Here is a 13,502-nt window from a genome sequence, read left to right as displayed (position 1 = left end):
GAGTCTCCTCTCCCTCATCTTCGTGTCTTCTCCTCGGGTCTTCAGGGCCTGACTCCCCATCCTGGATCCCAGCCCTTTGGTCCTCAGTGGCCAAGGCTCATCAGCTCTCTCTCACTGACAGCCCTCCTTCTCCCTTCCTCTCTCTTCTCCTGCCTTGATTCAGGCCCTGTGGCTTCTTACCTGGATCACAGGAACAGCTTTCTAACCGGTGTCCTTACCTCTGGCCATGTTCACTGCTGCCAGAGTAAATGTTCCAAAACGCAAATGTCATCATTTTCCTGTTTAATTTGAATTCTTCGATGTTTGCACGTTGCCTTCAGGATAAAGTCCACACCCTTTTACATGGCACATAAGGCCACGCACAGCAGCCCGCCGCTTACCACGGTGACCTCCCCTCCGCCCCCAGCACTCCAGACGCAGTCCCTTCATTCTTTGTGGATGCTGCTTTCTCTGGCTAGGATGCCCCCCCTACCGGCCTCCCCTGCTGGTCCCCGAGTTCCAGTGCTGTTCTGTTCACCCTGACCAGTGAACAGTTTACCCACAGCCTCCACCCTAGCCAGAGTGGGGCCCTCGCCTGCTGTGGCTCACTGTGTGTGCCTCTCGGGAGCACTGCCTGTCTGTAGTGTAATCGTACTTCTGTCTGTTAGTCCCCCTGCTGCACTGTATGTTTTTCAACCGGGGGTGGTGTCTTTTATCTCCATGTTTCAACAGTTAGCCCAGTGCCTCTCACAGAATAGGTCTTTGTGGAAAGGAAGAGGGAGAGGAAAAAGGAAAGTTTGTCTGATTTCAAAGATCATGTTCTCTCTGTCCTCACCACCTCCTCCCACCCCCTCACCACTGCCCACCGTTACATTCTCCCAGTCTAGGGTGGCTGAGATTAGGGTGGACTCCCAGAGTGACCCAATCAGCTTGACTTTGTTCCCTGGCCACCCTGAAACAAACTGAGCCTGGCTACCTTCTGGTAAATGCATCCCAGCAGTGAGATGACTCATGTGTGTGTGACTCAGAGGGAACGCAGCACAGCTGGAGAGCAGCCATTTGCCTGGTGGAGGTGGGGGGTTGCAGAGAGCAGCCCAGACCCAGGCACACAGCCACCAGGCTCACAGCCCCGCAGCCTGCTGCCCACTGACTGGAGCAAGGATGCAGATTCTCCTCTGTCCACAGGCTGCAATGGCAGGGTTTCACAAGATTTCTATACCTGGGATGTTGTCTAATTTATTACTACTAAATTGTAGTTTAATAAGCCATCATTTATTGCAGACTTACTGTAAATTGTTGGCGCTGTTGTAGGCAAATTATCTCATTTGATCCTTACACTAGCCCAACAACAAAAATAATAGCAAGTGCATATATAGCACTTACTATGTGCCAGACACTGTTCTAAGCACTTCACATTTATTGATTCATTTAATTCTCATAATAAATCTACTATGCAGGAAAGGTCCTCATTTTTCAGATGAGAAAACTGAGATACAGAAAAGTCACACATGGAGATACCCCTGGGTCACATAGGACAGAGCTGCGATAGAAACTGAAGAGTCCAGCTTCTGAGTCCACCCTTACGCGGTGCCTTCTTGAAAAAGCGTAACTGCAGTCCCATTTTACAGGGGAGGAAATTGAGGCTCAAAGAGGTTAATCCTTTATCCACAGTCACACAGTTAGGGAGTGATAGAGCCAGTGATGGGGATTGGTGGTCTCTAACCCTGGCTCCGTTATAACCACTGTGCTCTGCTGCACAGACTCAGGAGATACTGTTACGACAGTACAGCCTTGCACTTGGTTCTCCTTAGCCACCTCCATTGGTGCTTCCAAGGGCTAAGACCAGAGGGTGGGCAGGATTCTGGGGCAGAAACCTTCTTCTGAGTCTGCGGCTATAGCAAACGGGTAGCATTTGATGGCACATTTTGCCTCCCATCTCATCTCAGTTTTGGGTCCCAGAGTATTTCCTTCCCCCAGGGATGCTGATGGGACTTTTATTACCTCCACAGACAGTGAGACCGTGCACTACCACTATGGCCCTAAGGACCTGGTCACAGTCTTGTTCTACATCTTCATCACCATCATCTTGCACGCTGTGGTTCAGGAGTACATTTTAGATGTAAGTGACATGTCTGGATTCTGAGATCAGAAGCTGGGGAGGTGTCTTGGGGTGGAGGACCTGGCCTTGGAGGAAACTGCAGCTCTGCACCCATTCATCCTCCAACTTGCTTGCGCTGGTTGGGTCTATTGCCTGGGCTTCCTTCACCACACTTTGGTGTCTGTTCCCTCTCACAGGCTCCTTTAATCGGCACATGGGACAGCAGTATTTATTACACAGAGAGAAAGCTGTCTGGAGATGGTGTCCTTATGGGTCTGTGGCACATTGAGTAATTGGGGATATTTTCTTTACATGTAGGCTAGAGACATTCATCTTGCCACTTTCTCAAAATGTTTGCCTTAGACCAAGCACTGTATGCACACAGTAGGCTTACACCAAATGACTTGGATTATGGCCAGCTGCAAACTTCTAACAATGTTCAACCCTTCTGTGGGGAGAAAACAGGAGTTTGAAACCTGCCCAATGTGGATACATTTGTATATTAATATGAGGGGTTTTCTTTATTCTTTAGAAAATCAGCAAACGGCTTCATCTCTCCAAGGTCAAACACAGCAAGTTCAATGAATCTGGACAGCTGGTCGTCTTTCATTTCACCTCGGTGATTTGGTGCTTCTACGTGGTGGTGACGGTGAGCCATTCTCAGGACTGCTGCGGCAGGAGAGCTCAAACCAAGGGGCAGTTCCAGCTCTGGGATTGCTAATCAAATGATTGCAAAGGACCCCTTGCTCTTTTTCTTTTTCTGTTAAGGGGAACAAGTGTCTTAGAACCTTCTTAGCTTCTTAGAACTGAAACTATGTTTGCATCCTCATGGTATTGTGGAGAGATGCCATTTTATAGCTGGAGAGAGTCATCTTGGCCAACAGTCACCACTTGTTATAATCATTATGCAATACTGCAGTAATGATACCATGTGTCTACATAATACTGTATTGTTTTACAAGGCTCTTCGACAAACACTGTCCCATAAGATACATTTGATGTTCATTCTGATACCCATGTTACAAATTTTGCAGTATGCCTGTGGTTCTGTGGTTTTGAAACAGCAAAGGATAGTTTGGACTTGGAGGTAGAGTTCCAAGCCCAGCTTACTCTCTGTTTTACTACCTTGGCCTTCTATAGATAAGGCCAGCCTCACTCTGTCAGCTCATCAAATCCTGTGAGAGTCAATGCCGTTTCAACAAATGCCTGCAGGATCAGACAATTTTCTCCTCCTTTCTACGTAAACAGTCTCTTATTTCAAGCAACCTTTGGTACAGCAAAATTCCCCTCATAGAAAGGAATGTGGATGGTCCTTTGGAGTTTCCTGTAACAAGACCTTGCCTGTCCTGCTAGGAAGTGTTGAGTTAGTACCCACCACCACCTGGAGCTCTACCTTCCTGTAACCTGGCCCCCTGAGAAATCCATGCCTGGGTCTTGGAAAATTCAGCAACCCTGTGACCTCTTTAAGATTTCCTTCCCGGCCTTCCACAGATCCCTCTCTTTCTTCCTCTTCTTTCAGTGACAGTGACCGGCCCTCCCATCACAAGGAACTCTGTCTCCAGAGCTGAATGTTGAATTCCTATTCTCAAAGCCAGAGTCAACATGTCCTTTTGTACATTGTTTTTATTCCTATTATCATTTCATCATAGAACAGCTTTCCTAAGCAGAACACTAGGAATTTTAAATGAGGGGCCCAAGACTTCTGTCCTCTCAAGCAAAGCTACTCTGTCACAGTCCCAGCGGCAGATGGACACTGTGTGAACAGTGCATCCCTGCTGTTGTGCCGTGCACACAAGTCCCTAGACTTCCAGGTTTCAGACCACACCCAGTCCCTTGATGTTCAGTTCATGCCCATCCCTGGAGGCCTAAGCTGCTTTGAAGCAGAACAGCCTCAAGATACCAAAGACGCTTAACCGCCGTTCAGGAGAAGGGTTGCCTCATCTCTGAATCACTTTTACCCTTTCAACTTCACCCCCAAACATTCCACCCCAGCTGTGACACGTGGCGACCAGATTTGGAGGCTAGAGCCAAGTTGCTTAACACGCTTCCAGGGTGTGAAATGCTCAGCAGCTCTGCCTTTGCCTCTCTCAGTTCTTCAAGGATTTGAACATGATGCTAATTAGTTTGAGAGCACATAGACTTCTCTTGGGGAGGCACATAACAGTCTTTTATTCTGGGGAAAGCCAGTTCCCCACTCAACATATTCAATAGGCACAGAGACCAGGGGACCATGGAAAGCTCCAGTGACCCCCCCCCCCCCACACACAACTCTTCCTAACAACATTTGACTCCTTGCCCTCTTCCATTGGAACCGTGCTTCCTGGAAGGAAAGTGACTGAAGAAGAGAGGTAGTTCTGTAAAAGGCATAAGAACAGCTTGTTTTTTTTTTTTTAAATAATATTTTTCTGTTATGATGCAAATTTTTTCATGACTCTTTTCTCTCTCACTCTCCACAGTCATTTCATCGGCAGGTCCTGCCAGCTCTGCCTCCCAAATGCATTGAGACTGTCTGCCACTTTCTGCCTGCACCACCAACCCTAGTCTAGTGACCCTTGGCCGGGGAGATTTGGGCCTGTAGCGGCTATTTGACAATATGCTACTGGTATCTAGTGGGTGGAGGCCAGGGATGCTACGATACAGCGTTTAATGCACAAGACAGCCTCCACAACAAAGAACGATCTGGTCATAGGGCCAAGATTGAGAAACCTTGATCTGTGTAGTCCAAGCCACCATCATCTCTTGTAGACACTGAATGTCTTTTTTTCTAGAAGGAGACTGTTTCCACTCTTGTACCCTCCCACCCCAATCCATTTTCTGCTCAGCCAGATGGATCTTTTAAAACAGAAATAAAACCATACATCCCCGTGCTTAAAAGCCCCATCACACTTGCAGTGAAATCGTTTTTTCCTCCCCACTCATGTGATCTGGGCCCTGCTGATCTTGCTGGTCTCATCTCACTGGCCACAACCCCACTTTTGTCCTGGCTGTTCTGCATCCTGGGCTTTGCACTGGTGGTTTCTCTGCTCAAGGGCTCCATCCCCTGCCATCCCATGGCCAACTACTTCTTGCCATCCAAGTCTCTGCCTAAATACCATCTCCTCAGAGAAACCCCTACCAATTTGCGTTTTCTGTGCTGTGCCTGTTGCTGGTGCTTTTCTAGATTGTGTATTCTCCGTTGCTCCCACTAGATTCTGAGCTGCCTGCTAGCAGGCACCGTGCTCACTGCTGTATCCCTGGTACGGTGCCTGGCACATACTAAGTACCCACTAAATGTTGGCTACGAGAATGAGTGAATAAACTGCAAACGCATCTTCTCTCTCCGGCCTTCAACATTTTTTAAGTAATTGGTTGTTTTAATAAATATCATAAATGATCATTTTTTAAAAAGTGAACAATATAGAGAAGTTCAAAACAGCAAATTCCTCCCACCAGAAATACCAGTATTATTTTGGTGTTTGATTGAAACATTTCTGTCTGCATATATAGAGGCAGAGCAGTGGGAGTGTGGCTGGACCACCAATAATTTTATAGGAATGTCAACCTCCAACTTTTAATCTACCTTTGATCGACTACTCATTGTTGAGGGAAAAAGAAAAAAACACTCCACTGGAGAAAGCAGGATGGGTGGGCGTTTGGTCTTCCCCGTCTGCCTTCCTTGCTATATTTGACTTCATGTTTTAGAACCTAAAACCCACCGTAGATTTTAGAGCCAAGTAGAGGGAATGTCCTTAATGCTGGTGCTTCTACCAGGACTGGTTTCTACTAACAGACTAGTTGCTTTAGGGCAGATTTTTAGTGCATGGTTGTTCTGATGGTCAAATAATATAAGGAATGTCTGAATTTATGTAGCACTTGCCTGTGCTATATGTGAATTATGCTGTTCTTCGTGGTTGTGTTTGTTCACATACCAAAAGCAAGGCTGCTGGGAAAACAGGAGGGATCTCTCTACCTTGTTGAGGCCTTGCTTAGCTCATGGGTGGATTTGTAGAATCAAAAGAGAACAAAGGATTTCAAAAGCTTCTCCAAACCATCCACTGGGGCCTGTCAGTGGATGGGATTTGGGGTGGGTTTCAGGTGCTTGCTGGGTCACACTCAGCCCCCTGCGGACTCAGGTGCTTTGCGTGCCTGAGCTCAGAGGGTGCCCCAGCCTCAGTCCTCCCTCAGACAGCTGCCTGGACAGAGGTCTGGAAAAGGCTGTTCTCAGAGCAGTGAGTCATTTTTCCTCTGGCTCCCCCTGCTCTCCTCCCTCCACCCCTTTCCTCCTCCAGTCCCAGTGGACTGGACATTCACAAGCAGGCAACATTTTTCTGGGGAGTTTCTTTGCTTGTTGGCTTCAAAGTTCTGACCTCTTTGTCTCTAAGTAAGAGGCCAAGCCAAGGAGCGTTCCTGTTTAAAATCACGAGAGTTTCTGGGCTTTACATTTGCTCTCAGTGCTGCTTTTCTTGGCGAGTCTTGTTTTGGCAAAACTTTCTCTCCCACCTCAGTTTCAGAAGTACCATTTTTCCTGCTAAGTACATTCCTGCTTCCTCTAGGAAGAGACATTCTCACCTCTCTGATGTCCCTGGAATGAGGTAGCTAGGGGCAGGAGAGCTGATGAAGGTAGGCATATGTGCGACAGAGGGGGCAGGTGGAGGTGATAGAAGCAGTGTATTGGAATGAGCTCACAACTGTCACCACTGCCACACACGCCAACACCCGAGAGCCTCATCCACTTTTATTCCTCAATAGGCACATGACCCAGGGAGGAGAGAGGAGGGCAGTGGTAGTGAGAAGAGATTAGAAATGAGGCCATGTAAGTTCGAAGTGAGATCATTTCCTTCTAATCCAGGTGACTGTGACTACAGTGGTATACATGTATCCGATTGGACTTATCAGTCAGGTTATTGTGCTCATGGAGGCCCAAGTTTGTGGGATTAGGGCTGTGGACTATACCCGAAAGGCATGCTGATAGGTCACAGGGCGTTTAGTGACTCGGAGGTGGGTGGATCGGCCCTCACTTGGAAATACAACTAAAGATCCTAATAGACAATAACCTAGAATGCTTCTACTAAACCCTGTTGGCCTCATTCTGAGCACTGTAAAACCTCTGCCTTTAATCCCAGTGTGAACATTTGAGGTTCTCAGCCTTCTCATCGAAGCCACCAGCTTAGCTGATTTTCTGATTTACTGAAGCAACCTGGCCTGAAGTTATTGGACCAGAAGGTTTGTGGCCCAACTCCGATTTCAGCTGTGCTACTGAAAAACTATCTTGGCTGGGCGCGATGGTGTACGCCTGTAATCACAGCACTTTGGGAGGTCGAGGCAAGTCAGGTCAGGAGTTTGAGACCAGCCTGGTCAACATAGTGAAACCCCGTCTCTGCTAAAAATACAAAAAATAGCCAGGCATGGTGCTGCATGCTTGTAATCCCAGCTCCTCGGGAGGGCTGAGACAGGAGAATCACTTGAACCTGCAAGGCAGAGGTTGCAGTGAGCTGAGATCGTGCCATTGCACTCCAGCCTGGGCAACAAGAGCAAAACTCTGTATCAAAAAAACAAACAAAACAAAACTATCTTATTTCAGGAGATCCTTCCTATCTGTTTTTTCATTTTCCCATTTCTAAAATGAAGTCATCCTAATCTAATCTGCTCTGCCTTCTCTGAGTGACAAGTAAGAGCCCTTTCTTCAGAAGAGGGAAATTGCCCAAAGCATTCCTCATTCATTCATTCAACCAACTGGTGTTTATTGCACTCCTGTAGTGTCAGCTGACTCTTGCTTGTGGTAGATTATTTCTTCCCGTGCTTTGTAATCTTGGATTATAAATTCATCTTTAGCAAGGTTTTATCTGTGGGAATCCTGAGCATCCTTGGATGAGGGTATGTCCCTAGGGTATCACTGGCCCACCACACTATTAATTCTAATTTCTTACCTTGGCGGCTCTTGGATCACACAGGTAGTATATTTCACCTCCAAACTCAGAGTGAACCTGAGGTTGCAGATTTTTAGAATAAATGATTTTGTTTTTACCTTGAGTATGGGCTGAGCAGACATCTTCATTTCCCTGTGTTGGTCAGCAAACACTTTCTAGACTTTTCCTTTCTCTGAGATTGTGGCCTTTCAGAGGTCCTGGTCTTATACAAGGGTCTTGGGTTCTACCTCCCAAGGCACCATCTTCTGTTCTCACATGGGCACAAAAACCCTGGCCCATGAGTAGTGCCTTCTGGGCTGCTACAGTGTCACTTTACTGCTCTGCCTTTTCGCCTACCTCTCTCTTTGGGTCCCAGGGGGTTTCCCTTTCTTACTGTGAGCTCAGCTCTTTGCATTTAAAAGAATCTTCATTAGATTTCACCCAGCATTTCTAGATGTTTTGTGATGGAAGGATTTTCATGTTCCCACCCCCACCCCATATAAGATGCTGGGCTAGATGTTAGAATTCTAAAGACAGGCAAGAAAAGGCCCTAGTGTGAAGGGACTTGCAAGAGTAATGGAAACAACTGACAGTAATGACACAGTGTGGTAGGTGTCAGAGTCCAGCTGCATGGTGAGGCCTATGGGGTCCTGCCATGTTTTTTATTCAGCAGGATGTGAAAAGCCAAAGGCTTTTCATTTTTCCAGCGAGTGGTGATTCTAGAGTTCATTTGCTTATTCATTATAGAGGCATTTCCTGAGCGCCGGCATGCCAGGCACAGGACTAGACACTGGCACATAAACTGTCCCATTCATTTCCAACAATAACTCTGTGAGGGTGGGTATTTTTATTTTGTTTTGCAGATGAGCCAGCTGTGGCTTAGGGAGACTAATTAGCTTGCTCAGAGGAGCAAGACTAATAATTCGCTTGTCAGACTCATCTTCAGATGTGGGTCTTTGGACCTCAGAGCGTGGCCCTTCCTACTCCAGCATGACTCTTCCACAGTAAAGAAACCAGCCAAGCGCCAGGGGTCCCACACAGAGAAGTTCTCTGTTTTCACATTTCCTGTTCCTTCCTGTTTCTGTCAGGTGGGGGCTGGATGCATCCCTGACCCCTGGACCGGTCCCAGGGCCCCAGCAGGTCTCATGTCCACATCTCTAAATGGTCTCTCTTCTCGCCCACTGCAGGAAGGATACTTAACAAACCCAAGAAGCCTCTGGGAAGACTACCCGCATGTGCACCTCCCGTGAGTATTCTGTTGACTCAGCCCCAGGGAGGAGCGACCGGGCCCACTGCCTTCCTTTCCCAGTGGAGTGTGGCCAGGAACACCACAGGCCCAGCTGGCCTGACGAGCAGATCATGCCCTGAGCCTATTGTGGATGGTAGACTTGTCTGGAAGCCACTTCTTCTCAGCATGCTTGACCAGAGAATCCCCAGATGAAATGCCATCTGTGCTGGCTCCCATCACGGAGGTGCCTCAACTGCATGAGACAGATACAGAAGGAGAACATCACCCTCCATAATGCCCTCTGGGTTTCTACCTTCTTGGCGACCCCCTGACATCCATAGAGTGTCTTTCCTCCTGGCCTGCCATGGCTGGTGGTCTGTCAGAGCCAGCGTCCTCTGCCTCATATAGTGCTGCCAAGAGGGCAGTTTACCCCGAGGGCAATACCCGGGGCCATCTCCCTCAGGAGGCCACCCTTTGCCTTTCCCGAGATCTTTGTTTTTTGCCTTTTTTTCTGAGATGGAGTTTCGCTCTTGTTGCCTAGGCTGGAGTGCAATGGCGCGATCTCAGCTCACTGCAACCTCCGCCTCCCGGGTTTAAGCCATTCTCCTGCCTCAGCCTCCCAAGTACCTTGGATTACAGGCATGTGCCACCACGCCCAGCTAATTTTTGTATGTTTAGTAGAGACGGGATTTCACCATGTTGGCCAGGCTGGTCTCAAACTCCTGACTTCAGGTGATCCACCTGCCTCAGCCTCCCAAAGTGCTGGGGTTACAGGCGTGAGCCACCGCGCCTGGCTGCCTTTCCCGAGACCTTTAATAGCAACAATAGCAAAGGATGTAGGGCTGAGTTAGAACCTTCCCTTGCTACTTAGAGCCCTTTGTTGTGTCAGTGTATCTGTTGGTCCCTATCTCTATCAACAGTGCTCTGTAATCAGCTCCCTCCTCAAGGCTGAAGGATTCTTCCTCCTCTGCACTATTTTAATCATGTTTGTTTCTTTCTGTGGACTTTCCGTGTCCTTTAAGTGGTCTTGTATGTGGAACAAGGCACAGGCCAACGGAGAAGCCAGGGTCCCAGGCTCAGGGTGCAGCGGTCACTGGCCTAACTCCCTTGCTCCTGGACCAGCTCCTCACAGGCAGAGTCTCGGCCCATGCTTTTCCCTCCCGTGCTTGGCCAGTGCCTGCAGGGACACTTTTCTCTATCCTGCCCGTGTGACTTGCCCCCTTGTCTCCAGCTTCCAGGTGAAGTTTTTCTACCTATGCCAGCTGGCCTACTGGCTGCACGCACTTCCTGAGCTATACTTCCAGAAGGTACGGAAGGTGAGTGCTCACTTCTCCCCCTTCTTGGAGGCCATTCATTGACCACTCCCCTCCTGCTATTCCCAGGGGTACCTCCCTTCCTTTCCTCCAGAAGCATGGGGTGTTGGGTGGTGATAGGAATATGTTGGGGGTTGAGCAACATGCTGAGTCATCTCTTGGAGAAGTGCCAGGTAGTTGACCACCAGTGTCAGTCTCTTGCCTGCCTCTTCCACCAGACCTGTGGCTTTGGAGGAAACCTAACTCTCATCTTATAGATGTCAAAGGAGAGGTCTTTGCCATTTCCATAGTCTTTTTTTATTTTTACTTTTTATAGTTTCCTTCCGAATTATTTCCAAGAGCCCTCTTCTCCAGTCCCTGTTTCTTCTTTCTCAGTCCAAACCTCGCCCTCTGACACTAGACTCAAGGCTGCTGGAATTTGGGAATGGACCTGAATGCCCTTGAATTTCAGAAGCCTGGTGCAGTGGGACTGTGGGACTTGTGGGACATGGGACTGTGTGTTAAAGCAGCCCAGAGGAGCCTGGCCCTCTCTCATGCCCCTGCACTTTTCCCCCTTCCCTGAATCTTCAGTTAGGGAATTAGCAAATTTACCATCTGCTTCTCTTGTTTCCAGGAGGAAATTCCCCGCCAGCTCCAGTATATTTGCCTGTACCTGGTGCATATTGCTGGAGCATACCTCTTAAAGTGAGTGAGACCATGCAGCCAGCCAGATTTCCTTGCCCTTTTATGTCCATGCATCTGTCCACACAATCATGTAATTATCAGGCATTTGTTGACATCCTCTGTGTGCCTAGCACTATGCTAAGACTTGGCAATACAAAGATGGTAATGGAAGATTCTTTATCTTCAGTGGTTCATTCTTAGTCTGAAGAGACAGTTATAGACATAAGTAAGGATAGTTGAGAGTGATGAACACCATCACACGGTATGTATCATCTGCTTTGCAACACAGAAGAAGACCTTCAACAGAGAGAGCCAGGAAGACTTCCAATGGATGCTGGCCTTTGAACCATGGCTTTGCGGCTTGAAGGCCTCCCAAAGCTGGGCTCTTACCTCACAATGTCCAGTGCAAACTGCTAGAGCTTGTAGCCCTGGAATTCCCTTCCCTTTGGTTTATAATGACATGGAGAGTAGGTCTCTCTTGGTTGTTCTAGAAGCAGAAAGAATTGCTATCATATTAGTTCTCGAAGAGCCTCTTTTATGAAAAGAATTCTTTTGATGTTAATAAGCTGTGTCATTGATAATTTGGGCTTTTGCTGAGTGTTGTCCATGCAGTAAAAGAGAGCACCCCACACTTTCTCTAGACTGGCACTTACAGAGCTCACTGTGTGTAACTTGCTGCCGAGGTGCCTGGAAATCCCGAGGTGCGTTGGACTAGGTCCTTGCGGCAGGCATCCTGTGCGAATGACTGACTTGGATTAGTAAGATTGAGGCAGGGAGGGAGCTCTCAAACTGTCTCCTGTCTCTGGTGGCCTGTAGCAGCATCAATTCCTGGATGGGTCTTTGAGGGCCGAAGGCTGTGGGGTGATGCCCGCTCTGCCCTTGTGTTGGATGGTCATGTGTCACATGCATAACGGGTCTAAGAAGCCAGTCTGCATTGTCACCGTAGCAGTGGCGAGGACCGGGGAAGAATGTATGAGCAGGACCACACAGAAGGAGCACTTGCTGCTTCTGCATGTTAGCTCGGAGCTGTGAAGACTTAGATAATGGAAAGTCAGACAACAGGAACATGTCATATTCCTATACTCAGAGCTCAGCAAATGTGTTCTGAGTATCTTTTATGTACTTGGTTCCAGCCTGGGTGATGAGTGCAAGGTGCTAAGTACTGTGAAGGGCCTATGCCAGGTTTGCTGTGGGAGCAGGCGAGGGCATCTGACCGAGACAGGACAGCTGAACGGCCAGCGGGTCGGTATTAGGAAAAATGTCTTAAAGGTGTGAGAGCTAAACTGAATCCTAAAGGATGGAGCAGAGCCAGCCAGGGAAAGTGGGAGTGGAAAGCAGAGCCCAGCCAGGCACCGGGGCAGCCTGAGCCAAGATGCAATGGCTTCTGCTCCACGCAGCATCGTGGAGGGAATGTAAGTCTAGTCTTCCCACCCCCAGCCTGAGCCGCCTGGGCCTGATCTTGCTGCTGCTGCAGTACTCAACTGAGTTCCTCTTCCACACGGCTCGACTCTTCTACTTTGCAGATGAAAACAACGAGAAACTGTAAGTGGGGCTGCTGCAGGCTGGCCTGCTCAGAGGCCTGGGCAGGGGTTCCCCCGAGGCCCGGATGGTTGGAGGGTCCCTCCTTGGGTGCACACTGCCCGCTTACCTGCAGGTGGTGCCCTCACGTTATTTTTTTCTGGAACATCTGATTTTAGATATCTCGTCCCTCAAGCACTTTCCCCAGCCACCCTTGAATCCTCTTCCCATTCGGGGTCTCTTCTGGAGAAGTGGGTGAAGATTCCTTCAAGGGCGCTCAAGACTGACATCCCTCTTCTGCCTCTGTGAGCAGGTTCAGTGCCTGGGCTGCTGTTTTTGGGGTCACCCGCCTCTTCATCCTCACCCTTGCCGTGCTGGCCATTGGCTTTGGACTGGCTCGCATGGAAAACCAGGCATTTGATCCCGAGAAAGGGAACTTCAACACTTTGTTTTGCAGGTGAGTCGAGCAGAAGGTCCAAGGTGATAAGCCAGGGCTTCCTGAGTACCGCAAGGGGCCTCCTGAACTCGGCACAGCCCCTGCAGAAGGTCTGGAGGCCGCAGACCCTTTAGTCTCCCATATGTTGTTATTTTTTGGAAATCTCTGGATATCAGGCCTGAGGGGAGAAGAGATAGCAGCCTCTGGTTCCATCCAAACCATCTTCACCCCCTGGTCCTGGTTTGCTCAGACTGTAGTCCAAATAGGAATCCCTTACATTTGTCTGGCACTTTGTGGCGCACAGAGGCGTCACACCCAGTCTCTCAGTTGATATCATTCTCCTCTTCTTCTTGCGTGTGGGTGCTTTAAAACCATGTGCTCA

General features: G+C 48.7%; 2 protein-coding genes across 2 annotated transcripts in view; one reads left to right on the top strand and one right to left on the bottom strand.

Annotated features, from left to right (window-relative positions):
- EFHC1 (EF-hand domain containing 1) overlaps positions 1–13,502 on the bottom strand; it is a 172,269-nt gene that overhangs the window by 4,527 nt on the left and 154,240 nt on the right. The gene's annotated exons all lie outside the window — the stretch shown is intronic.
- Positions 1–13,502, top strand: part of TRAM2 (translocation associated membrane protein 2) — an 81,853-nt gene that overhangs the window by 60,482 nt on the left and 7,869 nt on the right. Inside the window, exons 3-9 of the mRNA XM_055264455.2 lie at positions 1,989–2,098; positions 2,610–2,726; positions 9,150–9,208; positions 10,422–10,506; positions 11,117–11,187; positions 12,604–12,708; positions 12,998–13,141. Of these exons, the coding sequence (XP_055120430.1) occupies positions 1,989–2,098; positions 2,610–2,726; positions 9,150–9,208; positions 10,422–10,506; positions 11,117–11,187; positions 12,604–12,708; positions 12,998–13,141 (691 nt within the window). The remainder of the gene's footprint in view (positions 1–1,988; positions 2,099–2,609; positions 2,727–9,149; positions 9,209–10,421; positions 10,507–11,116; positions 11,188–12,603; positions 12,709–12,997; positions 13,142–13,502) is intronic.

Source organism: Symphalangus syndactylus, chromosome 23 (assembly GCF_028878055.3).
Source record: "Symphalangus syndactylus isolate Jambi chromosome 23, NHGRI_mSymSyn1-v2.1_pri, whole genome shotgun sequence".
NCBI lineage: Eukaryota > Metazoa > Chordata > Mammalia > Primates > Hylobatidae > Symphalangus > Symphalangus syndactylus.
The sequence above is the reverse complement of the archived record's forward strand: the minus strand, read 5'-3'. Positions and strand labels throughout refer to the sequence as shown.